Source organism: Melanostigma gelatinosum (assembly GCF_949748355.1).
Source record: "Melanostigma gelatinosum genome assembly, chromosome: 10".
NCBI classification, from domain to species: Eukaryota; Metazoa; Chordata; class Actinopteri; order Perciformes; family Zoarcidae; genus Melanostigma; species Melanostigma gelatinosum.
The window spans coordinates 17,958,862-17,984,796 of NC_136643.1; the positions used below are offsets into that span (position 1 = coordinate 17,958,862).

At 44.9% G+C, this 25,935-nt stretch overlaps 1 protein-coding gene across 1 annotated transcript in view; it reads right to left on the reverse strand.

Annotated features, from left to right (window-relative positions):
* LOC306783470 (disco-interacting protein 2 homolog A-like) overlaps window positions 1–25,935 on the reverse strand; it is a 66,720-nt gene that overhangs the window by 3,650 nt on the left and 37,135 nt on the right. Inside the window, 33 exon segments of the mRNA XM_079277122.1 lie at window positions 156–217; window positions 1,364–1,534; window positions 1,990–2,158; window positions 2,286–2,416; window positions 2,835–2,944; window positions 3,089–3,200; window positions 3,381–3,502; window positions 3,703–3,820; window positions 3,920–4,000; window positions 4,303–4,412; window positions 4,543–4,744; window positions 4,958–5,072; window positions 5,248–5,375; window positions 5,789–5,869; window positions 5,992–6,128; window positions 6,304–6,443; window positions 7,033–7,147; window positions 7,272–7,391; window positions 7,716–7,809; window positions 8,153–8,217; window positions 8,644–8,746; window positions 8,912–9,021; window positions 9,099–9,222; window positions 10,029–10,139; window positions 10,547–10,638; window positions 10,861–11,058; window positions 12,021–12,140; window positions 15,546–15,683; window positions 16,660–16,929; window positions 20,969–21,088; window positions 21,183–21,302; window positions 25,052–25,072; window positions 25,075–25,122. Of these exon segments, the coding sequence (XP_079133248.1) occupies window positions 156–217; window positions 1,364–1,534; window positions 1,990–2,158; window positions 2,286–2,416; window positions 2,835–2,944; window positions 3,089–3,200; window positions 3,381–3,502; window positions 3,703–3,820; window positions 3,920–4,000; window positions 4,303–4,412; window positions 4,543–4,744; window positions 4,958–5,072; window positions 5,248–5,375; window positions 5,789–5,869; window positions 5,992–6,128; window positions 6,304–6,443; window positions 7,033–7,147; window positions 7,272–7,391; window positions 7,716–7,809; window positions 8,153–8,217; window positions 8,644–8,746; window positions 8,912–9,021; window positions 9,099–9,222; window positions 10,029–10,139; window positions 10,547–10,638; window positions 10,861–11,058; window positions 12,021–12,140; window positions 15,546–15,683; window positions 16,660–16,929; window positions 20,969–21,088; window positions 21,183–21,302; window positions 25,052–25,072; window positions 25,075–25,122 (3,958 nt within the window).

Here is a 25,935-nt window from a genome sequence, read left to right on the forward strand (position 1 = left end):
TTCATATGCTCCAAAATGATGTACCAGCATTATAATTACACAATGTATAAGACTGTGTCGACAGTCTGTCAGGTGACAGAAGTCCACCCTGACATCTCAAAGACAACTCTTTATTGTCCGTGCTCAGTCCACACAGCTGCAGCAGCGCCCCCTACCTGTCGTGTCGTAGAGCTCTCATGTCAACATAAACGGTCGTGGGGTCTGGTCCGGCCGTGCCCTGGAGGAAAACAAGCAGAGAGCAACGTGAGTTGATAATGTAACTCTTACAACCCTGACAGGAATGCTGTATGTTGAGTGGAGGGGAGGTGGAAGCTACTTATGATACAACTGTATCATACAAAGCATGGGGTGGGGGGGGGTCAGCCAGAAGCCAACCAGCCGGGCTACGACAGTTAAGACTTCCCGAAACTCAACCATGTAGTCACAGACATTGTAAGTACCAGCACAGTTAAAACCAGCTGCTCGAATGCTGCCAGTTTGTGCATACAAGTGTACGATGGGGTGGGGTGGGGGGGGGGGTGGGGGGGGGGGGGGTGGGGGGGGGGGGGGGGGAGTATTAATGAACTGCAGTTAATTTCCTTCACATGTTTATCTTCTGTGACAAAAAGAGCGCACCCCAAAGTCTGAACATTTCTATCTGAGCACCATTTGTTTTGATTAAATGTCAATAGCTTCGCCATGCACCTGAATTCTAATTGAGCCATTTCTGAATTACAGATTCTGTCATCAAGCAGCGGTTGAGAGCCAGCCGGTACAGTCAAGACTCAGGCTAAAATTAGTAGCGGTAAAAAAGTAGTAAAGCTCAAGCTTGTCAGAGATAAAAATAAAAAATAAAAAAAGAGAAAATCTGTGAATGAAGGTTAAGTGTGTTAAAAAAAAAAAACATGCACACGCACGCACGCCAGTTTCCCTAACCTGTTGGGCTGACGGGACAATGCAGGACAGATAAATAAAGATACTTATTTATACACTTGGATCCACATATACACACACACACACACACACACACACAAACTAAATATCCAGCGATAGGAATAAACAAATAAAACACAACATCAAAGGGCCACAAGATTTTTGTCATCGTTCAAAAATCTTATATCTATGAAAAATAAAGCTTAATACGTTTCCCTCCACCTCAAATTAGTTGGTAAAAAAAAGAAAACAATATATTTTTTTAGTAAGCCACTTGCATTACATCAACGCCAAGATCCACTCAGCTGCCAATCCTGTGTTTTTCAAGGATTTCTTGGATGATTATCAGAATTGTTTAGATTCACAGTCAGTTTTCCCCCTAAAACATCGACCGCATGGACTCTGGACCTCTCCTCCTCCTCCTCCTCCTCCTCCTCCTCCAGCAGCTTACCTGCAAACAGATAGCCACATTCACCCTGCAGCCGAAGGTGGTGCTGACGGCGCGCGGTGAAAGCCCCAAGTCCTTGAAGATCTTTGAGAAGGTCTGAGTGAGAGCGATGCGGGGCCTCTCCTCTGCTACCACCATGCACGTACGCACGCAAGACAGGTTCACATTCCGCAACTGGAGATGGGAAAAAAAAGAAGAAGTTCGATCAGCAGAAACTAAAAAAAGTGTGAAAACACTGCGATTATATTAATGATGTCACATTCTTTCTCAATTTGCAAAAGCGACCGTGGGTGCATGTAAACTAGGAGCTAACGACAGAAATGAAATGGATATATTCACAACATAACTTCTTTATTCGATTTGATTCTACTCATTAAACCAGAGACATGATTCATTAAAGAAAATCCCGGTCTCAAGAGCTGCAGACAGTCATCAGCACACAGATACAGGGGAGTGTTTCAGCCCTCAGGACCCCGACTATGTGTTGATAGTCGCAGCGCTGTAGCAAGAGCACCTCAGGGAAATGGAAGAAAATAATTGAAGAGAAACCCTTGTATTTTCTAAGAGAAAATGCTGCAGTTTGTTGCTCCCCCAGTGACACCACTCAACACCTGAAGAGACAAACTGACCCGCAGTGCTTCCGTCTGTGAACCCAGGCCCTTGGTGCACATCTCCATGACTGAATACGAGCAGAAGGTGACGCGCACTTTGTACTGGCTGACCGCCGCAAGCCACAGAGACGCGTTGCTCTCCAGCTCCAGAGGGGGAACCAGGATTGACTGGTGGCCCGAGTACACACTGAAACCACAAACATAGAGGCTGAGTGGGACGACAGGTCGGAAAAAAGGCTCCACTCGAGAATAACTTAATGTTTCTTCTACCAGCACAGGTCAGGTCATTCGTTTGTTCAGAGATGCTGGTTTACCTGCACAGGCACCAGAGAGCGAAGCCCAGGCCGCAGTAGGGGTCCAGACAGATGGCGATCTGCCGGGAAGGGTAGAGCTCACACTGCAGTTTGATGGAGCGACACAAGGCACTGGTGGCAGTGTGAGACATCTAGAGGAGGGGACGTGACACACAGAGACAACACTGAAAATCAAAACTGGTTCCTTAAAATTACACTTAAAAACCACTCCTTCAGCTTTTGGGGATCCATTATACTACTGATGGACACCTCAACAGTGGGTGAATAGTTGCTCGATGCTCAGAACTTTCTGCATCCAAAGTTTCCCTGTTGCAAAGTAAAACAAACCACTTTTTGAATAAACTACAGATGGAAAATGTGGGCTTAGATGTGCTGAGTTTTACCCAATTTACAGCTTTTATTTTGTTATGCGTTAGCTTGTAATGACAGCAACCATGTTATTGCTATATTGACGATCTCGATCTGAAAGACTGGTAGCATCCCAACATGACCGCTACATCCAATTAAGAACCCAAGTGGCTCATGCGAGTCCTTCCACATTCAACTTACTTTGACTCCTGCTAAAATGCCTGTTGTGGACACACTGAAGTCCAGGTAAGCTAACATTTCCGGGGTCGGGGGCTTGTACATCTGGGGACTCTTCTTCCTGGGGAGGTCGTCTGGATGATGAACAGAGAGGGAGAGGAGGAAAAGCTTGAAGCAGGCATGGATAACCCAGAGCATGTCCTTTCTTTACTTAAAAATCGACTCTTTGGTGGCAACACGAGAACATAAACTGTGCTTGCTATGTGTGTACAACCCACCTGTGTCCAGCACCATGGGCCAGCTCTTGACGTCCACAGCAGCAGCAGCCTCCTTGGATTTAAGCAGCTTCATTATTGCTTGAGTGGTCAGGATGCACACCGACTTACTGACCTTTAACACGCAGACACTGCAGTATTAGTACATATATATATTACGTCACTTCAACTCACACAATTTGCTTCTCTAACGGAGCGGAGCTGACTTTGTCTACAATTCAAACTACACCGTCACCGGGTTTAATGATTGTTATGACATTTGCATTATGATGCAGGACAGCTGACGCTCTGTTACCTCAACAATCATCTTGACGGTGGGCAGCGTGGTCGCCAGGTTCTGGGGGTGGGGGGGTCGGACAGTGACTGGCACACAGCCAGCGTACAGGCAGCCGTAGAAAGTGGCAATCAGGTCGATTCCTACACATAAATGTTTATACTCTCAGTCGTTAGCATTCAACACCTTGTAACTGATGAAATGACAGTATAAAAAGCTTTACAACAACATTAACAACTCTTCTGAGTCTCTTCTGGTGTGTGATTATGATTAACAGACACAGCTGTGACATTGAAGAACAGAACTGATTGACAAGTAGCGCAGTCGCAGTAACACCTCTTACCTGGCGGGTAGACGAGTGCTACATGGTCTCCAGTGTTGAGGCGTCCGATCAGTGCTGCAGCCACCCGCTCTGCCCGCTTGTGCAGCTGCAGACAGGAAGCTGTACTAGCCACCGTGCCCTGAGGAGCGAAAGGTAAGAACATACATTAATTCACACTGCTATGCTAATCTTTACTGAACAGACATAAAAGGTGAAAGTACAAGAAAATGGCTGGTACCTTAGCATTGAGAACAAGGAACAGAGGATGGTCTGGAGTGGCCTGAGCTCTCCATTGCAGCACATCCTGTATGTACAGGAACTAGAGGGGAGAGAGACACACGCACGTTTAACTACAGAGAATAACACACAGCAAAGACCAACACAAACTGAGACAATGATCAATCACCACACAAACAATGCAGAATTAATAGAGTAACGGTGCAATACGTGATGGAAGTGGAATCTAAATTACGCAACACCTGCGTTCATATAGATAGCTTAGTCAGCAGGTAGGCAAGACCACGGCCTCTCCCTCAGCTGTACCTCCAGTATGGATCCTTACCTGCGTCTGCAGTGTAAGTGAGGAGGGGATGAGCGGGTGAAATGAGGATGACTCTCTACCTTACGTGCCTGGTCATTGTCCTCGAGTTGACCCACGTCTCTCCCACAGGCCTGCGCTATCCTCTTGCCTGCCACCAGGTTGCCCACTATCATAGAAGCAGGACCGACCTCTGTCAAACACAACCACATCCAGTGAAGTTAAACACCGCAGTAAAAGAAATGAAGAAATTACGTGAACGAGTTTTTACGAGACATTTCTTTCTCGAAACTCGATCCGTGCTGGGACATCTGGCGGTCTACCTGGCTGTTTTTGTCTGGGCTTGGGCAGGTTGGTGACGCATGTGTGAGGGCACATGAGGACGTTGCAGGGGTGCAGGGCGCCCTCCAGGAAGCGCTGTTTGGTCTCAGATATATGGATGCCGCCCAGAGGAGCCTTAGGAAGCGTGTTGGCAGGCACCAGAGCCAGGCAGTACACCCCGACCTGGTGGATGCTGTCTATGGCCTGGAAACAGACAGATAATACATGCAAAAACAGAGGAGAGCTGGAGATTAGCAAAGTTGTCAAATCAAGCAGAGGAAGTTTGAATTTTCGGCATCTCTGCAGCATGACACACAAACCTGTTTCGCATTCACTACAATAAAAACCTGCAAACCCGCAGGTGCCGTCCAATTATCTGTGACCAAGTGATAAGATGTGAAAAGGGACAGTGAGCACCTGAAGGACGCGGCTCATCCACTGGAAGCTGTCTTCCTCAGAGGCGTCCGGCCTCTGCTCTGCCACAACAATGATCCTCTCGTCATGCAGCACAGACACAGAAAACACTGCTATCCTGCAAACACACAACATTTAAAAAAGAAAACACTGTCAAAGCTGGATTGTACTCGTGCAATCAAACTGCACAGTCGCTGCTGTCCTGCAAGCAAGAGTTAGAAAACAGTGCAGATTAGACAGACTCTCTATACGAGTAATATGTAGAGAAGTGTGAAGTTTGCTTCCACGTTTACCTCCCCCTGTACACAAACTTCATGGGCTCCACTGCCAGTGCTGTGGCAACCACATCATCTGCATTGTGTCTCCGCCCACTGACCACCATCAGCCCATCCATCTTCCCCACAACAAACACAAGGCTGTCCTGGTGGGAAACACAAAGCACAGAACATTAGATGGGTAGATCCCGACATTGACCCAAATCTAAAGTACAGTGTGCATCTATACAACGAGCATGTGAGGTAACAGTACCTTTAGACATTGAAGACCTCAAAAGGTTCCTCAAAAGAACTCTTTCACTTTGTATTTTATATTTTGTGGTTAGAGAAAAAGAAAAGAATTAACCAAGGAACTAAAAGGGACAGTGATGGAGCCGGGGGATGCTCATGGACACACTGCCGCCAATGTCCACAGGATCCGCAAAAACCGACACAAAATGAAAGTTCCTTCTAGTTGCTTGTGCTGCCAACGCTACAACATACCACAACTCATATGTTAAACAGGGTTATCTTAATGCTATAAGACATCAAAGTAAAATAATAATGAGGTGGAACTTACCGGCCCCACAAAGCCAAGCAGTGAGGTCCTGGTAAATGGTCTGGTGCTGATGGGGATCCCAGATGATGTTACTGGGATGGTCTGCAAATAAACATAGCACTGTTCAAATGTGTGAACGAAGTGCAAAATATCTCTATAGGTGGAAGTAGACAAACGCTTTTGCACTCTGCATGTGTTTGAAATTCCAGAAATAAGACACTGACCTCAAAGATGTTCTTGGTCATGCCCGGGAGGCCGTAGTAAGCTATGCCCGTGCTACCTGAGCTCACGCAGATCTCTCCAACCTCGTCTGTCTGACAGAGATAGGGTGTCCCCTCCACCCGCACCACACAAACCAGAGCTGGAGACACACAGTGATGACAGGAGGGTGGGACATCAGGAACAACAACATTTACATTTAAGGCAGATGTCTAAACACAGTTCTGTTCATATCAAAATTCCATCTTTCATCTTAATCTCCAGCATTAAACTCATTTACAGCAGCAAAGTGTTAATGAGCAGCGCAGTGTACTTACCTCCAGGCATGACCTGTCCCACATCCTGCACTGTAAGGACAGAGAGTTTCTCCTCCGTGTCCACACGGATCACACTGTGGCTCAGCCCACCCATAGACAGCACCGCCTTCCCCGGAGGAGGAACACCCATTTCTGGGGGTCTGCAAGACATCATTTAAATTACACTCGTTATTCGTGAACATGGAAAGACTTGCAGTTAAAGACAGCTGTCTCTCATTCCTCTTCATTTCCTCTGCCCTTCTGGCAAACGAAACATATGGTGCCAGTTCTATCTTAGTTCGTCAATACAGCTTTTGTTAAACTGAGCCATCCACTGCCTTAGTATATTCTCTCCATTGCAGCAGTACTGACACCTTCAAATGAGGCATACGGTTTTGGTAAAATATGAAAACCATGTGACTCTGTGAGATACAGTCTCTGGATCCATTAGAACATTTCCAGACTGACATATTTCTCAAAAAAGGCCTTTCTCATTCAAAAATTGCTTATTTAAAGCGTATTTGTTTTAGTCTGCCTGTCACCCTAATCCTTCTCCATGACTAAGCTCTGTGATCAGCAAAAAGCTGAGACATCCTACACTTCGTCTCCGTGTTAAAAAAAAAAAGCACAAATCTCCCTCCTCTCCCTGCAGTATCCAGCAAATGTAACGCAGTGGGATTTAATAGCGCGGTAAGGAAAAGCGGCGGCAGGTTGCTGTTGTTCTTGTACGGTGCAATAACGGCAGCTCACCTGCGGATGGCGACAGTCATGGCTTCTGAAGAGCAGGCACATGGACAGATCACCTCAGGTCGCAGCCCACGTGCCTGAAACACGTTGAGGAAGGCGTCGCAGGAGGATATCGACCCTGTGATAACGCATACATGCACACATACAGAGACAGTCAACCATATACGAGCAAACACAACAAATCAATGATAATCTCTTGTGGCTTCAGGGTTTATTGAGTGAGAATCTGCAGGTGGACTCACATGGGTTAGCTCCGTCGGCTACGATGAGCATGCGCAGGGAGCTCAGGCTGATGTCTCTTTGGTCTCTCTGGGCCAGCAGAGACCAGTGCATGTCCCTCGACTTCACCACTGCAACCCTCGCTGTGCAACAGAGACACGAAGACAAAGAGACAGGCTCACAAGACAATCACCCAATCAACATCCCTGTCATTCAGCCTGACGGCCAATCGCAGATCACAAAATCTGACAGCAAATAGAAGCACAGTCTGACTCAGTTGCCAACAGGTGACTCAGCAAAGCTCGGTCTATGGCTCGGACGTGCAGTGAGAATTAAAACAGACTCTCTCTAAAAGTCAAATGGGCTCTTGTTTAGGATTACAGATTAGTTCCCTCTTCATTGGGCTGAGAGGCAACGAGAAGAGTAACGGTGAAAAGTGACAGATGCCAAGCTGGATCGATCCTCACCTTTGTACGTGTGAACCTTCTGTATCCAGGAGAGGGGGTTGACTTTCATCAGGGAGTAAGGAATGCTGATCACGTGCATCCGATTCATGACGCTCTGCCAAGAGAACAGACGAGCAACGCTCACGCACCAAACTATGTCTGAAATGTATCATAACTACATGATGTCACTGTAAACCAGCTGCGAGTCACGACGAGATCTTATCACTTCGTGCTAAGCGCATGAAGAAAACATGGTGTGCGCTACCGTTTCATTTTCAGGAGTTTGAACGTGTAACTTCCACAGCATGTTTGGAACCAGAGCTGGTTTGAGGATGTGTTCGAAGAAACAGAATACTTTTACAGGTTTCAAACTCTTGAGTTGTGTTTCAGGATTACATTAGAATGAATTGTTACATAACCCTCCGATTAGCTTAACCACATGGTTCAACACCACTCACAGTAAGAACGCCGTGCCATAATCCTGCTTCTCTCTTGAAGTCCAGGACATTGGTTATCGTCTCAGCTGCAATTAAAAAAAGAGATTTTGCCAAGATTACGGTTCGATACATTTAATCTGACATTCATATTCTGTACGAAAGCAATCGCACAACATCCAGTTACTTTTAATACAAAACAAGCTCCGTAATGATGAATACATCCTGATTGCGGCAGTATTGTATTCAGTGAAGCACCAAACTAAGTTTCAGAAACAGACCTGGAGAGTCTCTGGGGGCTGCTGGTGCAGTCAGGAGTTATTTACAGCAAAACTAGGACACTGGAGGAGAGGAGGTGCCTTACGTTGTCAGACAGAAACACAACCAGCTGAGCGGCTGCATTTATCAAACCAGACTGTAATTATACTCCGATGAGATGTGTGAGCAACGCGAAGAAAAACAAATCTATAATATCATAGATTCAAAAGTAGGTTCATGCAGTCCGTCCTCCTTACCTTCAGTGTAGCCGCAGGCCTGTGTGAGGGCGTGACAGTGGGCCAGCATGGCTGAATGAGACACTGTGATCCCCATGGTGCTTCCTTCCTTGCTGGTTTTATACTGGACGAAGGAAACAAGGAAAAACATTTGACATGGATTATATGAAAAAGAAAAGCTAAAGATTTATAGCCCAAAAAAACATTTTTTTTAAATATATCAAATGTGAATTAAAATACAACCAATCTATATTTTCTTCACTGGTTACATCAATGAAACCACACTTACCTCTATGTAAGCTATGTCATTACTGGCTTCCCGTATCGGAGGATGCCAGTCTTTCGGAGGCTTCACAACATGTTTTCCATCTGTCACAAACCACAGCAACCGTGGCCAGCCTGCAGAGACGGAGGCATGAAGTCAGTTCAAACCAAATGTAACGATACAGACAGAGAGTCAAAAGGAGAGCGTGTACCTTTGAAAGTGGCTACCTCCCCCGTTTGTGCTTTGGGCAAGCCTTTCTGACAGGCGTCGGTGGTTAATGCCAACGTGACGCCGCAGCTGCCCAACAGAAAGCCAATCTGTTGACTCCCTGCATCCTGGGGGACCAAAGAGGATGACAGTTCATAGTGGCAAAAACTTTGGCAATCAGTGTCTGTCACACAACAATCATCAAGAGAGAGAAAATTCAGAACTGGAAGGCTTTGAGGAGAGATGCTCTGAGGGAATGTGGGAACTGTGTCCTGGAGAGAAAGAAGGACGATGACTGAAGAAGAAACTTCAGAGCACTGCACATCAGAGAAGCAGCAGGTAAGAACGCAGATTGAAGGCTAATCACCATTAAAAACTCTACTGCGGAGCGTCAAAGCCCATTCGTAGCAGGAATTACAGACAGATTCACGCTGAACAAAAGCAGGAACAAAATGTGAGATACTGGGTAGCATCAAAACAGAATCAGGAGGAGAAAGGGGAGAGAAAAAGCAGCAAAACGATTGAAAGAGAGAGAAAGCAAAAATGAGTCCGACTCCCAAGAACAGTTGGCCTGTGATCTAATATTTTGACTGGAACTGCAAACAAGAACAGGCATAAATATTCAGACTGTCTGACTAACGTGGGTGGATTTGGTTCAGTTTGAGTTGACAATGTGCTGGAAACTGGGATGCATCACAACAAAATTTGAACATTCAACAGAAAATGCTGCTGCTGCGTTTGTTATCATGGAAGATGTTCTGGGAGATTGGAATAAATCGTAGACATCTACATTGAAGCAACTGTGCACAACTTTAAAACACTCTCATTAGGGTTCAATTGTCCAGCAGGCGTCACTAGTGCTCCTCTGTGTTTATGTAGACCAGCTCACACGAAACACGTCCACACGTTCCCAGGAGACTGTATTTGCCTTTACCTTTCTGGTCAGCGGCACTTCGATGGGCACAGGTACCAGCTCTGCCAGGAGACAGCCGTAGAAGGCCACTATGAACATCACTGGGTCGTTGTTGGGGAAAACAAGTGCAACCTACAGGTGTAACGCAGACACAATATGTTACAGTAGGATGCTATGCAGTTCCTGTTTTGAGTTTAAGTATAGGAGGCAAGGGGCATGGTGTGTAGAATGTGTCATGGGAGCAAACATTTGCTTCCTTTCACAAGTAATGAGCTTGTGATGTTATAAAGAAATCACATAAGACCTTGATGGTTGAAAACTGCAGCCTTTTTTAAAATCTGAAATATCAAATACTTGATAATAAGACCTTCTAGCCATCAACATTTCCCCATTTCATTTTCAACACTTCATGTCCAGGGAAATACAAACTCGCACTTGCTGAATATTGGTTTCGGAGCTTCAGCCAAATACCTAAAATGCAACAAGGAATGTATCATAGAAGTGACCACCACCGAACACACCTTCGTCTCACGACTTACCCTGTCGCCGGGCACGAGCAGAGGCTCATTTCTGGTGCTCAGCTTGTTAAGAAGCGTGTAGGCCAGTTTCTGACTGCGGGTCCATAGTTTACCTGCAGAGGTGAACGTCCAGTGTCAAATATTTAATTTGATTCAACAACCCCCAGATCCACATAAAAACACACACACAACAGCTGATAACAGCAGCAGATTACAAAATAGCGTATGTAAAAGACAGACGCAGGCACTTCCTTGTCCATTATTTCTACAGAGAAAACCCAGATAGAACGCATGACAAGAGGTGATACTGCTTTTCCATCTCCTACCATACCTACCATAGGTGAGTGTGTAGACCGGCTTGCCAGCATTGTCGAGTCCCGTTAGACAGGGGCTCTTGGGCTGAGTCGTGCCCCACCGTTGTAAGGCTGCTGGCAAGGAGGGAGGCCAGTTGTTGACCACCCCGAGAGGCTCTCCTTCCAGGGCACTCATGTGCTGGCCTTCTGGCTTTGGCTGGTTGGGGTCTGGCTGCTGAACTAAATGGGGAGGAGAATGGGGACACCAGAGTGAGGGGTGGTTCAAAGTTTTTGGTTGAGTGATTTACAAATAAATGGTGAGTTTCTCAATAATACAACTGTGTTAAAGGAGTGTGAGGACTGAAAGACAGCGGAAGCTGGAGGATTAAATGTGAGCTGGGTTCTGTCCTTATCAGTCTTAGCTGCCTCAGATACCAATTCCTTAGAAACTTAGAGATACCTGCGCCTTTCAATAAGCTGTAGCTCCCTTTATCCTTCACCTTCCCTCCCTCCTAGCACCATGCTTGCTCTTTGATTTGACTTCCATCTCTCCATCACTATTCTCCCCTCAAACTCTCCTGAACTCCGGTAAGAGGAATTCAGGAATGCTTAAACTGAGCTGGCAAGATGTCCCCCGCCAAATAAAACACCTCTATCCTTGACAAATGGTGTCAAGCCTGTTGCCATTTTCAGCTCTGTGTGTTTTCCTGCTGATGCATTACTATTCCTGCCGCTTTTCTATTTTCATCGTGTTTATTCAGCCTGGCAGAGAGCCAGCCGAAACCCACGATGGGCTGGTTGGAATGGAGGAAATGGTTGGACAGGGCTGGTCCACTGTGTGTGTGTTTCTGGATTCCCTAACCACTCCCTTAACACACCTGGTGGTCTAAGCTCCACCAAGAGACAAAATGACCACCGCTGATCTAAAAGTGTTCCCCGACTGTGTATTTGTGAGGCGTGGCGAGGGCAACAGGACATTCTTTATCTCGGTGGAAGCTGGAAAACTCCGCTGAAGGAAATTTGACAAATTCTTAAAGCTGACGTGGCTGACGCACTCAAAAGAGTGTTTGAATCACATACAGCCTTTAACTGCTGAAATCTCTGATCAGTATGCTGATCGCAGCACAGAAAGATGGATGCTTTTCTTTTTCATGAATTATTGATTTAATAGAAGCCATGTAATTAGTTTCAGGGCAGCTTACCATCCAAAAGCTCCTCGAAGTCGTCGACAAAGAACTCTCGCAACGGCGGCCGCTTCGGTCTCTTCAGAGTGTTGAGCAACTGCTGGATTTTGGAGGAGACGCGACTGTTGACTGGAACACCTACACAATGGTGATGAAATGGAGAGAAATAGAGATATGGAGAGGAAGATTATGTGGCGTGGAAATAGATAGAAATGTAGACAGAATGATTGAGAGACGGATGAAGGAAGAAGAAGATGGAAGAGGAGAAAAGAAAAGCGAAAAGGTCAATGCGGTGCTCGAGAGGACAACCGGCTGTCACTCACAAGACAACCAAACAGTGGACCACGAGCTCCTCTACAGTCACCTGGAGGTCTAAGGGTTACTGTCTCTCAGTCCAGATGCTCTCTAGAATCACCGACAAACCTCACAGGTTAAATAAAGCAGAAAGTGAGGAGCCTCCTCACCTGCTGCCTAGCAACAAAGATGTCCTCCCTGCATTAAGTCATTCATGAAGTGTCTAAAAAGGTGTCTGTTTCACATATACGCTCTGCACAATCCACAAATGTGGAGGCTACAACCAACTACACCCCAGTCGAGTCAAATGATATACAAGTCATGTGAAGTGTTAAAGTGTTAGACATGCTGAACATAAATGCAATGCTCAAAAAAGCCTCATCGCAGAGACATGGAGCCTTGTGAAGACATAAGAACACAAATGAAGGCGCGTGAGAGAAGACGAGAGGTGCCTGGTTAGATTTATCTCACATTTTAGACACGGGTGCGAAGACTGTAATCATCATCGGGCAATCATTTCCTTCACATGAATTCATACTTAGTTTGGGAGCGGTGGTCTTGTGTCACACATTCCAGACGGCCACAGGAGACGAAGGCCACAGCTGCACGAAGCTCGCCGGATCTATCTTACTATAATAAGCCTGGCTCAGACAGACTGTGCCTCCTCGTGAAGGGACAGATGCACTGGGAGCAGACGTGTGGGGGTCAGCGCTGCACCTGATGGGCCAACTAGAACGCCCTAGACACACAGGACTGCATCTGAGGTCCCCCGAACCCCACCCACTCACGTGCTGTCATCGTTAATATCACAGCTAACCAGGACCCGCATGTGCTGATGAGTATAATTAACAGTTTAATCATTTCGTAATATATCCACCCACGTCATTAAATTACTGGCTCTTGTTTATTTACTTATTTTAAATGGCACACCAGGTCTTCGCAGTAACGTGCATATATGACAGAGTGGCATTAACAACAAGCTAAGACCATAACTGAGATGTAGATAAAGAGCAAGGCTGGCTATACTACATGTTTCTTACTGTTCATGATCCCACTGACAGACCAAAACCAACAATGTGTGAGTCCATCTCTTAATATTTCTGACTTCCTTACCCTGTCTGTGGCTCTAAGCCCAAAGCTCATTTGTTACTACCGAAGCCGTAATTATTCAAAAATGTCTCACAATATATTGTTTTATTTCCAGTAAGTCATCTCCAAAAACAGCAGGGCGCTGAAGTTCTTCATTAAATTACTCAAAACGGAGGAGCATTGATTGAGGACAATGTTTCAGCTGCGGATTAATGAACATGTGGCGCTCGAGTGAGGACGGAGTGCGTTGGATTGACTGAAAATGAACTACGGTGAATATGTTCATCATAAGGAGGGAAAAATGTCACCCAGTGGAACGGAGTGGCTCACTGCTGTGTTTTTAACTGTCTTTGCACAACATTTGAGGTCTAGACACAGAGGAATACGCTATATCAGACTTTGGATACGCAGACAACACTTGTTAGTAGGATTCATTGTCTGTTTCTGTCTTTTTTGGGGATTTGTTGACAAAAAAGCACCACAGTATGCATGCTCCGTCAGGAAACCAACACATACAGCGTCAGTAACCGAGTCCAGATGGAACCAAAGTTTAACATGTGGCATGTTCTCTACTCCCAACTGTGTGTTGTTATCAAAATGGCAACAGTGCAAAGACGACGGTCATCAAAGAGCCCACTGTGTGGCTACAGGCTAACAAGCGTGTGTCACATAACGTAGTGAGAAACATAAATTGACAAGTCTCAGCGTTTCAGTGCGAGCGCAGAAACCAGCGTGTCGACATGATAATTATTCATAACCCCGAATGAATAGTTGCACCTGTCATGGAAAACACCTTTTCAAACAATCTGCTTTAACATCATCAACTTGCAAAGCATGCTTAGACATTACTTGGAGATGCTATAAATGCTGCAAAACACTCTGCTATACAGACACACACACACACACACACACACACACACAAAGGTATCCAAAGACTAAATTCACTGCAGCTTTGCATATATTTTTGAAAAACACACACTTTGGACAAGTGCTAGACCTGACAGTGGAGGCGAAGGCAGAAACACACACAGACACAAATGCACACGCAGCAGAGTGCACACGTAGAAGACTGCCATAGAGTTGGAAGAACAGTTATAAATACCATCCATTAAACTGAAGGATCCTTCACTTCTCCACTCACAGCCTGGAGGAGAGACACATCAGGATGTCAATGAAACAGTCCTGCTAACTTTGTGTGTGAGTGTGAACGCGTGATAGAAGACTCTACCTGCAGCCAGGCACAGCTGGGAGCAGGCGTGTAAAGCGATAAAGACACATACCGTTGTTGTGGTACAACAAAGATAGGATTTCTTGCAGTTTTTTGCTATTTTTGTTAATGACTCCTTTCTGCATAGGCAGCGTGGCTTCGAAACATCTTGAACACAAAACAGCCGAACAGAAGGGATAAAAATGTAACTGTTCACATCTTTTAAAACTCTCTTCCCCTTTATGTGTCAGCCAGGTGGGCTGGTTTTGCATTTATTAGCAGTGAAAACCCAGACGGTGCACACATTCCTGATAACAGAGGATGGATGGCAGGAAGGTAAACGATCTGCTGAAGCACTGTTCCAGTTTTCTCGCAGCTAGCTCTTACATTGGACGTTAATTCAAAGCTGCATTCAGCTCTGATGGTGAATGAGTGAGGATGGAAGGGAGACAGGAACTCATTGGCGCTGCTTTTAACGGCTGCTCGACAAGATTATCATCTGTGGTAACCCTCCGAAGACAATAAACTTGGTGCATACACTGTAAAAACATCTCTCTTAGCGCATGACACAAGTTGACCTCATGCCAGGAAAACATATTTAGTTCAGCTGTACATTGATTTCACTGGTTACCCATCTCTACACTGCACAGCATCCAACTGCCAATATATCCGATAACCCATCTGGCAACTGCTGGCAATATTAGGTGCATACTGGACTGTGCTCCTTGAATGATGGATGATGTTTGGTGGCTGTTAATTGTATGCACTCAATCTCTAATAACATGAGAGGGTCAGTCAGCAGCTTGTGGCAGTCTGACAGGCAGACTTATGAAGCAGAAGACAGAGGGACAGACAGCAGGGGAGATAGGGAGGTGACCGGGTTTCTGTCTGTGTGTGTGTATGTGTGTGTGTGTGTGTGTGTGTGTGTTTGCGTGAGAGAGTAGGCAACTCACCATCTGCAGTCTCCATGACGCTGATGTGGTGGTTGTAGCCCCGGGAAACGCCTCGCACCGAGGCCACCTGGGGACGCTCCGTATGGAGCGAGGAGCGCTCCGACAGCCCCGTCACATCGGGGGGCGCCGAGTGGTTATCTGTGATGAGTGGGGCGTCGGGGGTTAAAAGGTCAAACGCCAGGCCTATTTCCGATGGTTACGAAATGAAAATCTACTTCATGGTCTTGCAAACAAACAGATCTGACAGCTTTGGAACTTGATTGAGAGGCTAAAAGCCTTTTGTCATCTGCAAGTGGAGAGTCCGGTGTTAATCGAGGTTATAGAGAGATGAGGGCTAAACTAGAAAAACCCTAATAACATATGCATTATTGTATTGATTTAATATGCCATGTGCACAGCACACGTGTCATTTCAAAAAGTGTGATGGCCTTCTAGTCATTGTCTACTGCTGAAGTGAATGACGGACAGAATCATAGTTTGAGGGGTCAAGGAACAGGATAATACGGGAGATTTATTTACAGCTTCATTCAGCACCAGTCACTGCTGCTACTTTATGACGGCAACCTTGAGGGGAGACAAGGTGGACAGAAATCTGACAGCTCCATCCTAACAGGATATCGTTCTGCCAGCAGACACACACACACACACACACACACACACACACACAAGCAAGACGCCAGCTCACTTTGCTGCTGCATAAGAGACGAATGAAGATGGATCCACTGACTCTCACTAACTCGCTTGGGACTCGCATTGCGGCTGTGAGCCCTTTCACGTGACTGAATGACAGTGAGATGGCAGACCGAGACGAGCAATGAGAGAGATGTACATTAAGGGTGTTTTCACTCCTGTAGTGAGGTTCATTTGGTCGGGACCGAGGAAGAAAAATGATACATTGTTGCATTTTAGTTCTGGTTCCTGTTTACACTTTTTACAAATAAACGAAGAGGAGAAAATACTTCGCTAAACAGACTGACGGGTAACTCGTTAATCGGACAGTTTTGGCGATAATCAAGAATTAGAGCGCTGCATGAATTAAAAGGGGACAAGAACATACAGATTGAGCAGCCGTCATTTGATGGCGTGTTAAGACTGCGTGTGTGTCTCTACTGACCTAGCTGGGTGTGTGCCATAAAGTCGGCCAATGCGGTAGCTGCGGCGTTGGCGTTGAGGGCTGCGTGGGAGGTGGTGTTGGTGGTGGTGACGGATCTCCCTCCTGGGTGGGATGAGGTGGATGACGCGGAGGATGAGGTGGACGAACCCTGGATGACACGGTTAAACCAGTGCTCAACGGCTGGGTGGCCGTGGCCCTGGTAGGGCGTCGAGGTGGCCAGACGTCCCTGCCGGCGGAGTGAGCCCTCGTCTTCCGACGCCGAGGAGGTGTCTGTGTTTGACAGGTCAAGACAGGGCAACGTCACAACAGTGGACAACGATATGGGGCTGCAGGATTCAGATGACATGCTGATGATGCATTATTTTACTTATACATACTGGAGAGAGTACATATAAGCAGGTGGGATGGCCAGATGGGTTCAATGGAGATGGAAGATGTTGAGCTGAGGGATGCTTGTATTATAGTGCCTATAAATGTAGCCATATTAAGAACATATAGTCATAAAGACAGCTCACCGCAACAATAGGTGCACTATATATGAATGACAAAGTGTCATAGACTTTGACAACAAACAGACCAGTGTTTCATATTTGTAGATGACGACAGCAAGAAAAAGGAATATCAATAAGAACAAAGGAATACAACTAACAAAGGCAGCTTTTTAAGAGAAATATTTATGGTGCAAACTATCCATATAGTAAGTATACAGTCGCTATAACGAGGCAGTTATAAGAACGTTGTGAGCTAACTGGTGTTCTTGCTTGAAGGGGTTTTGAAAAAAATATGAATTCTGTACTTGCATAAAATACATAGACAACCTAAACTAGCCTGACCAAATTTCCTTTATAGTGTTGGTATAATACTTTGGAAGTGCGGTGTGTGCTTAAGTTATTGCTTGGGTTGAAACACAGTCACTGATGATTTTACCGTCTCTCCCTTGAGACAGCCGTGAGCAGTTGGTCTCAAACAGGAACAACTCAAAATAGCTCAAACAGGAACAACTTCAAAAGGAAAGTCAGGATCATTCAAAATGAACACATTCCATTTCATCTGCCAAGTACCCAGAAACGCCTGCTCTTTCGACAACAGAACCACTGACGTTACACAAGAGCAGGCCAGTCTGAGATTTGCATTCTGCAGAGAACTGAGCGTAATGAAAGGGCTGAACGGTCAAAAATCACCAAGAAAGTTCACACTTTCTCCACTTTATTCATGCTTAACGAAGTAAATAGCAGCAACCCATATAAACAACGAAACTCATTCACGCGTCTTATACACCACATACTTTACAAAACAAAGCCTTCAAAATAACGTGGAAAACCTATCACAGAACATGGAACCAGTTTTGCGTGTTTCGACAGCAAACAAAAAAAAGAATATAAAAGCTCTTGGACAGGGAAACTGGACATAAGATAAAACCAGTGGTCCATGGAAAAGACAAACAGTCTCCTTACACTGTGGTCCTAAAGTCAAGATAAACGTGAAGGTGTTTGGATGCCGATGTAGGCTTGCAAAGCCAGAAGCAACACTTGTAAAGTGACGATGTAGTCCGTCATTGTTCTGCTTTAAGTTGGCCTAGACGGTGACGTGATGACTTGGGTCTCTAGCCTGTGTGAAAGCAAGCTGGTTCTTAGAAGATTCACTCGTCGAACCAACTGTGAACTGGCACCAGCCCAGAACCAGAACTAGGTTTGAGTTGGAAGAAAGGGGGTATGAGAGGATGAGAGAGAGAGACATTTAGAAAACAGAGATTAAGTCTGTGTGTGTGATCAGCACATGCCTGAAGATGTTCTCTAAAGTAATGAGCCTTCTTGCAATTAATCTGCCTCCTACTCACTCACAGTATGTAAATACAAGTAAAGTCCATCAACTGAGAAACGTTTCAAATGACTGTTAGGCTCTCCAGTGGCTTTGCAGAGGCTGCCAACGGAAGGCTGGAGGAGGTTTGATCATAACAAGCTTGAATTGAATGTCTCTACAACCAGCGGACTCATGGTGGTTATCTCGCATTTATGAGTCTGTTTGTTGTTCCTCTGCCTCCGTCCAATCTCTCTCCCAATCTCAGTAACCTTGACAAAGTTCCACAGAGGGAGAGTGAACCAGGGGATCAGAGACCAAATGCAAAGTAGAAATAGAGAGGAGGAAATAATGGGAAGGAAACTAATTAAGAAAAAGAGGTATGAGTCACAGATAAACAGACAAACAAAGGGATAGATAGCAAATAGTAAAGAGTGAGCTAGAGAAAGACAGTCAGTGATGAGAGATGTGGAGGTAGGTAGGAATATAAACTGGTCTCAGTTACTCTTGTGCATTAATCAAATGTTATGTTCAAGCAAACAAAGACAGGTATATTATTAAAGCTTGAGCTTGGCAGTTAAGTTCGTGAATTGGTTGAAGAATCTTCATAATGGTTTGTGCCTGAGTTTAGTTCTAAACCAGCACTGGACAGATAAATTAAATGTTTATAATTCATGCGGAGTGGAAAATGAATGTCTCAACCAAATTTCATGGCAAACACTTCCAATAGTTGTCAAAAGCAAAAATGTACACCTCATGGTGGTGCTAAAGGAGAAGTCAGGAGATCACCAAATGCCGAATTTACCCTGCATGGTACGGCACAGATCGCTTGACTGGCTTCGAACTGTTCTTTTTTTGGTTTTCCATTGGCAAAAGGTGTGGATAGTACCTGGTACCTTTTTTGTAATCACATCCGTCGAGGTTTCAAGCGAGCAGAAAAGATATAGGAATGTGGAGTTAAAACACTGCAGACCACTGATTGGCCTGAGAGAATTGCCACCAAAGTCGTCACTTGCGCGTCACGGCCATATAGTGCAGTGGAAATTAGGCAAAAGACCGTAGACTTCATCTTCTGGAGACCATGAATGGCTGTTCCAAATTTCATCAATATTTCACTCTGGAACCAAATAGTAGACTGACGGACCAATATTGCCATTCCTAGGGTGACGCCGCTAGCATTGCTAAACATACATAAATCTAATCAGGCATTGATGAATGGGTTGTTGTAACTGTTGGTCTGTACATTGGCTACGTTTACTGTACATTGTTGGAATAAGGCTTCTACCGTCCAATCACGCCACAGTGGATTGAATGACAGGTCTGGCAGTAAACTATTTTTTTTGCTCACATTACTACTGGTTCTTCACAATCAGACATGGAGCGTTCAGACACGTAGTGTGACCGGATGTAAACCAGCCACAAATTAGCAAGATAAGAGATGGAAAAGGAGAAGGTTAACAGATACAGATACCAACAGTAGGGGGACGTGTTCCTCTAAATATTACTTAACAGCACCATTAGTGGCCAGAAAATCCAATAAATCCACCACCTTATTACGTCCTGATGAAAATTTTGCGAATGCAGTCTAATGAAACCATTTCAATTCAAATCTCAGATCAAATGTTAAAGTAAGTAACATAACCATGCCACTGTGTGCACACGAATACCCGCAGCTGCTATTCGCCTTGAAAACATAGCAGAGCCCCAAATGATATTGTATGTACACAGTACATGATGTTGTGGATCTGTTAGCCATACCAACGTATGTACTTCATCTCAGTAGATCACTCAGAGTGGACATGAAGAGACCCCCCCCCTTCTCCTGTTTAAACCCCAATGTCTGAGCTCTTAATCCGTTTACTCGCTGCACCGCTGTGTCCTCTCTCTCTTTGCCCAAGACATGAGGCTCTAAGGCCCCGCACCAATTAACTCTTGTACACCAATGATAAAGCCACTGCAGTGTTAAGAGACTGGACAGTTTGTTGTCATCAAATCTTGCACTGATATCTTACCGACTGATTAAAGATTAATTAAATACCTTTTTTGGAAACAATTGTGCAAAAATAACAATTTAAAAAAAATGTTTTTGGGCCTTAATTAAAGATCACAACCAAGAAAAGCTGCAGAACACAGTAACATGACTGGCCCACACAACTAAAACTGTTATAAAAGCATGCGAAAGGTCGACATTTTGAGACTATGTTAAAAATCTGATTATGCATCCATTATGCAACTCATGTGGGAAGGTCTGCCTGGGAATACAACAGTGAGAACTGGGCCCTTTTGAGTCACACAGAATGGACACATTCATCAAATTGCATATTTCTTTCCAGTAGCAAAAGCTTGACAACATCATCTTCCACCATTGGACACAACAGAGATGCCAGCATCCTACACTGCAATGCTCATGAGAGCACACGGAAACAACCCAGTGCAAGCATTAACCGAGACTGTGTGTCTCCAGGATAAACCCTGCCCTTGGTGAACAGTGTTACTGGAACAGAGGCCTCACCTGGCGGGGTGCATGCCTCAACAGAGGACTGAACTAACACAGATCGTCTCTTGGAGGGCATTGGCATCTTCCTCTCCTTGTACTTTGCCAAAGCTGCTTGGACGGCTTCTGTGTGCAAATCTAAGAGAACACATCACAACGCAGTTAAGCTACGGCATAAAAGAAGAACACCAAGCATTTCAAACTGCGAGGCAGTGTCTCGAGACATGATTACCAGATCTGAAGCGTTCATCCCGGGTGTTGGCTGCCCGGGACTTGTTGTGTTTGGAACCTGGCAGAACGGCTTGGGAGGAGGCCTGGATCCTGTTGTCAATTTGCAGAGAAGGATCTACACCTGTAGAGAGACAAACCCAAAGCAGGGAGGGAACAGTTTGTAACAGGACAGAAACAAAATGCATACCTTCCTCTAAAGCAGAAATATGAGCAGATACACTCTTCGCAGAATGTGCCTTGGACATATGTCCTGAATATAGCTCGACTAAATCAAGTATAGCTTAATGGTCATCCCTATTTAGGCTGCTTTCTTCTAATACAGTAGCTTGGAGTTGAGAAAGTCTTCACTTAAATGAATCCAGCTGCCTTCCAGCTTTCCAAGGCAAGCTAATGCAAATTACACAGACGTAACAGACGTGAGGTGATTCAGCACCATGCATGTCAAACACACAACATCTTCTAACTAGAGCATTCTAAAAGTATCAAACGCTTAAACTCGTCAACCTCCCTGTGCTCCGTGTGACACGGGCAGTGATTCACCCTTTTGATTACGCAATCCTCATTTGAGCCTCATTACGTTGCGAGTGGTTAACATCAGAGGGGAAACCCAAGACTACCGCCTGAAGGAAGGTGGTGGTTCGACCTCTATTTGTAGTCTTCTACCATTGGCGTCACTTCTTCTTCTCATGCTCTCATACTGGTGTGTTTGATGTTATGGAAGTATACATACTTCAAATACATCAGAGGATGTCAAATATTACTCAACGAGATGAATCCCTTTTCACTGTACGTCAAGTTTGATCCAGATAAAATACCCAACCCATTAATTATTGACAGAAAATCTTCATCATACCCCTATTATGGCATATTATGTTCTGCATATTAAAGATCTAAATGTTCTCATCATATGTAGTGCTAATATATTATAGGAACACACCAAATGAAGTCATTTCCCACAACTTGCTTGTATTTCCGTGTTGAGTAATGAAAGGCCTTAGCAGTTATTTTTGGCAGAGTAGAGGGACAACTTTACAAACAATGGAACAGGAAGCCGTTAAAGTAACAGCTTCTGTACTATGAATCAGCAATACATCTGACAGCTGCATAAGGTATGTTTTCCCAACAGTGAGACAGAGACGGAAATACAGTTTAAAGCGACCAACTAGTGCCATGTTTCCACATCCTCCTGCCGGTTCCCTCCTGTACTTTCAGTCTACTTTCCGATACCTAAACACAGTCTGTTTTATACTTACAGATACTTCACAACAGCAGCACAACGAACAACTACATGCACTACATTTTACTGTGAATACGGAACTAGAAGCCTGCAGAGATGTTATACAGGGAACACAGCTCGTCTTTTATTCCATTTAATGAAACCTGATAACTGGATGCTAAAACATGCAGTAACACGAGACATTAACCCCTGCAAATCATCATATGCAAACATAGCCAACTGAGTTCATTGCGATGCATTACCAAGCCAGCCAGGTACAACGACCACAAATTGAATCCACAAATGTAATTTGATGGCGACCACTTTTAGAGGCTTCCTTCCCCAAAGGAAGTGTTTGGAATCGCTACAAAGATGTTCAATTCAAACACATTCAAAGTGATGACACAACATGAGGGACTCCGCATTAACAGTCCAGCTATATTCATGTACTTCAGACAAACGTTTATGTAGTCAAAGCCGCCTACTATCATTGGCTAGTGATTGACGCTTGTGTATATTTGGCTGTCTTTACAAGTGTAACCATTCGAAAAGGACAGAGTCCTCCCGTGCCACATTCAGCCAGCTAGATCCAACACCTATAGCTGGCTGGCCAGTCAGACACCCGGCCAGCCAGACGGCCATCAGCCCGCCTGGCTTTTCAGCAGCAGCTTAGTGGGGATAAGCGAGCTCCACACTGTCAGCAACTCTCGGACGGCAGCAGCACACACACGGAAATGCTGAGCAACAGTCACACACGCTTTGACTAAATCTGTTCAACAACACTTTCAAATTTTAGACACGCTTCATTCAGGCCCGAGGTCATTTAAGGACACATAATGCACGAGTCTGACACATACACACACACACACACACACAGCATCCCCTGGGCATGGATAGACACATCAATATATTATGCTGGTCCCTTATATCGCTCTGACAGCCCAGTCACACATCAGCCTTTCCCCAGACCCTGCAGGAAACAGGTCTATATAAACAAGCCAGGACACCAGACCCGGTTGCTGGGAAGAACACACTTCTGAGACACAGCGCACAGAGCCAATCAGAGGCTTGCTCCGTCACAGCAGATGTTGTTATTGGCCCGTAGCGCTCCCTGATGAATTGTTAGCACCCGTCTGATGCCGAACACTTACAGGTGTGGCGGCTGATGACACAAGTGCTGTGTCTCACTTCTTTCAGAGAACAAATACGCTTGGCTAATGACCGGCATCGAGTACCCGATTGCAGATTAGAATCGCAGACATTAACAAGCAATTGAAATGACACGTGCCGAATATAAATGAACGGATGACAAATTCAGGTTGAATGAGCTGGGACACAGCAACTGCATTCATAGGCAGAAAATCGAAACCCGATGTCAAAAACAAAATCACTCAAGATACGACAACACATACATCTGTGTTCTTAGTGAGGATGGACAACAATTCCCCCACAGAGCTTTTCCTACATCTTTGACTTCCGTGAAATATAAGGCAGTAAAACGGCTTGCGAAATTTTGCATGGAGCTCAGAAACTTTCAGTCTATTGGTCTCCTATTTCTACCCTGCAGCTGTTAAACCCTAACCCACTCATTCATTTACCAACTCCCAACACATCCATTCATCCCGCTGGAGGAATGTCACCCATAGCCCATCTATTTCTGCACGTTATCTATCATGTCCCTTCTTTTTAAGTGTTCGGATGCAGACTGAGTAGATCTAACAATCAATGACAGCAAGAAAACATATGAATCCATGACAACAAGAAGGGAGAGGGAGCAACAAAAAGACATAGAATGAAGGAGATGATTTGGACTGGCTGCTCAACTGGGGCTAAAAATACACTGAATTGATGTATAAGTGTATGTACGCACAGTCAAAAGCCAGAGGCCGATAAAAAGTAGAGACATACATCTTGGAAAATTCACGCCCCCTTGTTTTTTCAAAGTTAATTCTTCTCAACCACCTACAGCCTAAGACAGGATGGCAGGTACAATATGCACAAACTGCATTCAACAAACAATCCACTCGAAATAATGAGCATTCTGTAAGACAGAAACTTAGTGATGAACGCAGCACGCAAGCACACAAAACAATTAAATGAGACAAAATCTTGACCAGTTATCATTCCAGCAGAGACACCTAATATTTACATTTCCAATACAGTCTGTCTTCACTGTTTTGGTTTTAGCATCTATTTTTATTTGGCCCCTACAAACACTATAATACTGTATATGGCTGCTGCAGGGCTGTGGCAATAATAACAGACACAAGGATAACAGAACCACAGTTAAAGAACCAAGGGCACAGCAGCAGACGTATCAAATCTAACCCGATGAATTACATAGATGTGTCCAAAGCCTCCATAGAATCCTTCATGGCAACGTATAGCGCTAATATTAAAAATCAACTTCTAAACTAGCTTTGGATTTTTTGTATGCTGATTGTTCAAGTTTTGGGATTTTATTTTTGATTTATTTTTCTTTAAAAAAAATGTAAAACGCACAGTATGTGAACGAAGACACACCAATAATCATTATTAAAATCATAAGATTCTTCTTTTTCCCATTTAGTTTGCTCTGCCAGGACACAATGCTAACTGCTATGCTAACAGGCAGCGAGGGGAAAAAATATAAACCTGCAGCCTGTGTGCCTTACCTTGTATCTGTGGGATGTATGTGCCAACAGCTTGCCTCTTTTCTTCTCATAGCCCTTCTGAGTGATGTCGCCTGTACAGATAGAGACAGAGAAATACAGAGGAACAGACAGAGAGAGAGAGAGAGAGAGAGAGAGAGAGAGAGAGAGAGAGAGAGAGAAGAAGAGGGGGGGGGCAGACAGAGATATGAGTCATTAGCTGCTCTGCCGTGCAGATCACACTGCCAGGCTGGTTACACCGGCACACGGGGCACGGGCCAGAGGAGGGTTTACCTGCTCTCTCTCTCTCTCTCTCTCTCTCTCTCTCTCTCTCTCTCTCTCTCTCTCTCTCTCTCTCTCTCTCTCTCTCTCCTCTCTCTCTCTCTCTCTCTCTCTCTCTCTCTCTCTCTCTCTCTCTCTCTCTCTCCTCTCTCTCTCTCTCTCTCTCTCTCTCTCTCATACACTAGAAGTGACATTCCGATTTTCTCGAATGATACATCGACGAGGCAAGAGGCATTTAAAAGATCATTTGTCTGATCTTTTAAATGCAATGCGGCGGGAACATTTCCCCTCGCAGTGTTTTTACCAAAAATAAAAAATACTGCTGATGTCAGCATTAACTGAATTCCCCTCAGTTGTCTCCCCACACACAATTAGAAACGTCATTGTGCTAACACACAAACCATGAGAAAGTACACAAATATAAGAGCTCTCAAACACCCCGAAGGATGAATGAAAAAAGGTTTCTTGTGGAAAATATGCCAGTCAAACAGTCGGGCTCAAAGTGTCAAAGTCAACAAACACTTGAAGTGACGTATGCATTGTTTTGGACGTTAACACTGGAGTCCAGTGAATAGGGGTCTCGCTGTGCTTTATGTTCATCTCTATAGGCTCTCAGTGGGGGGTCA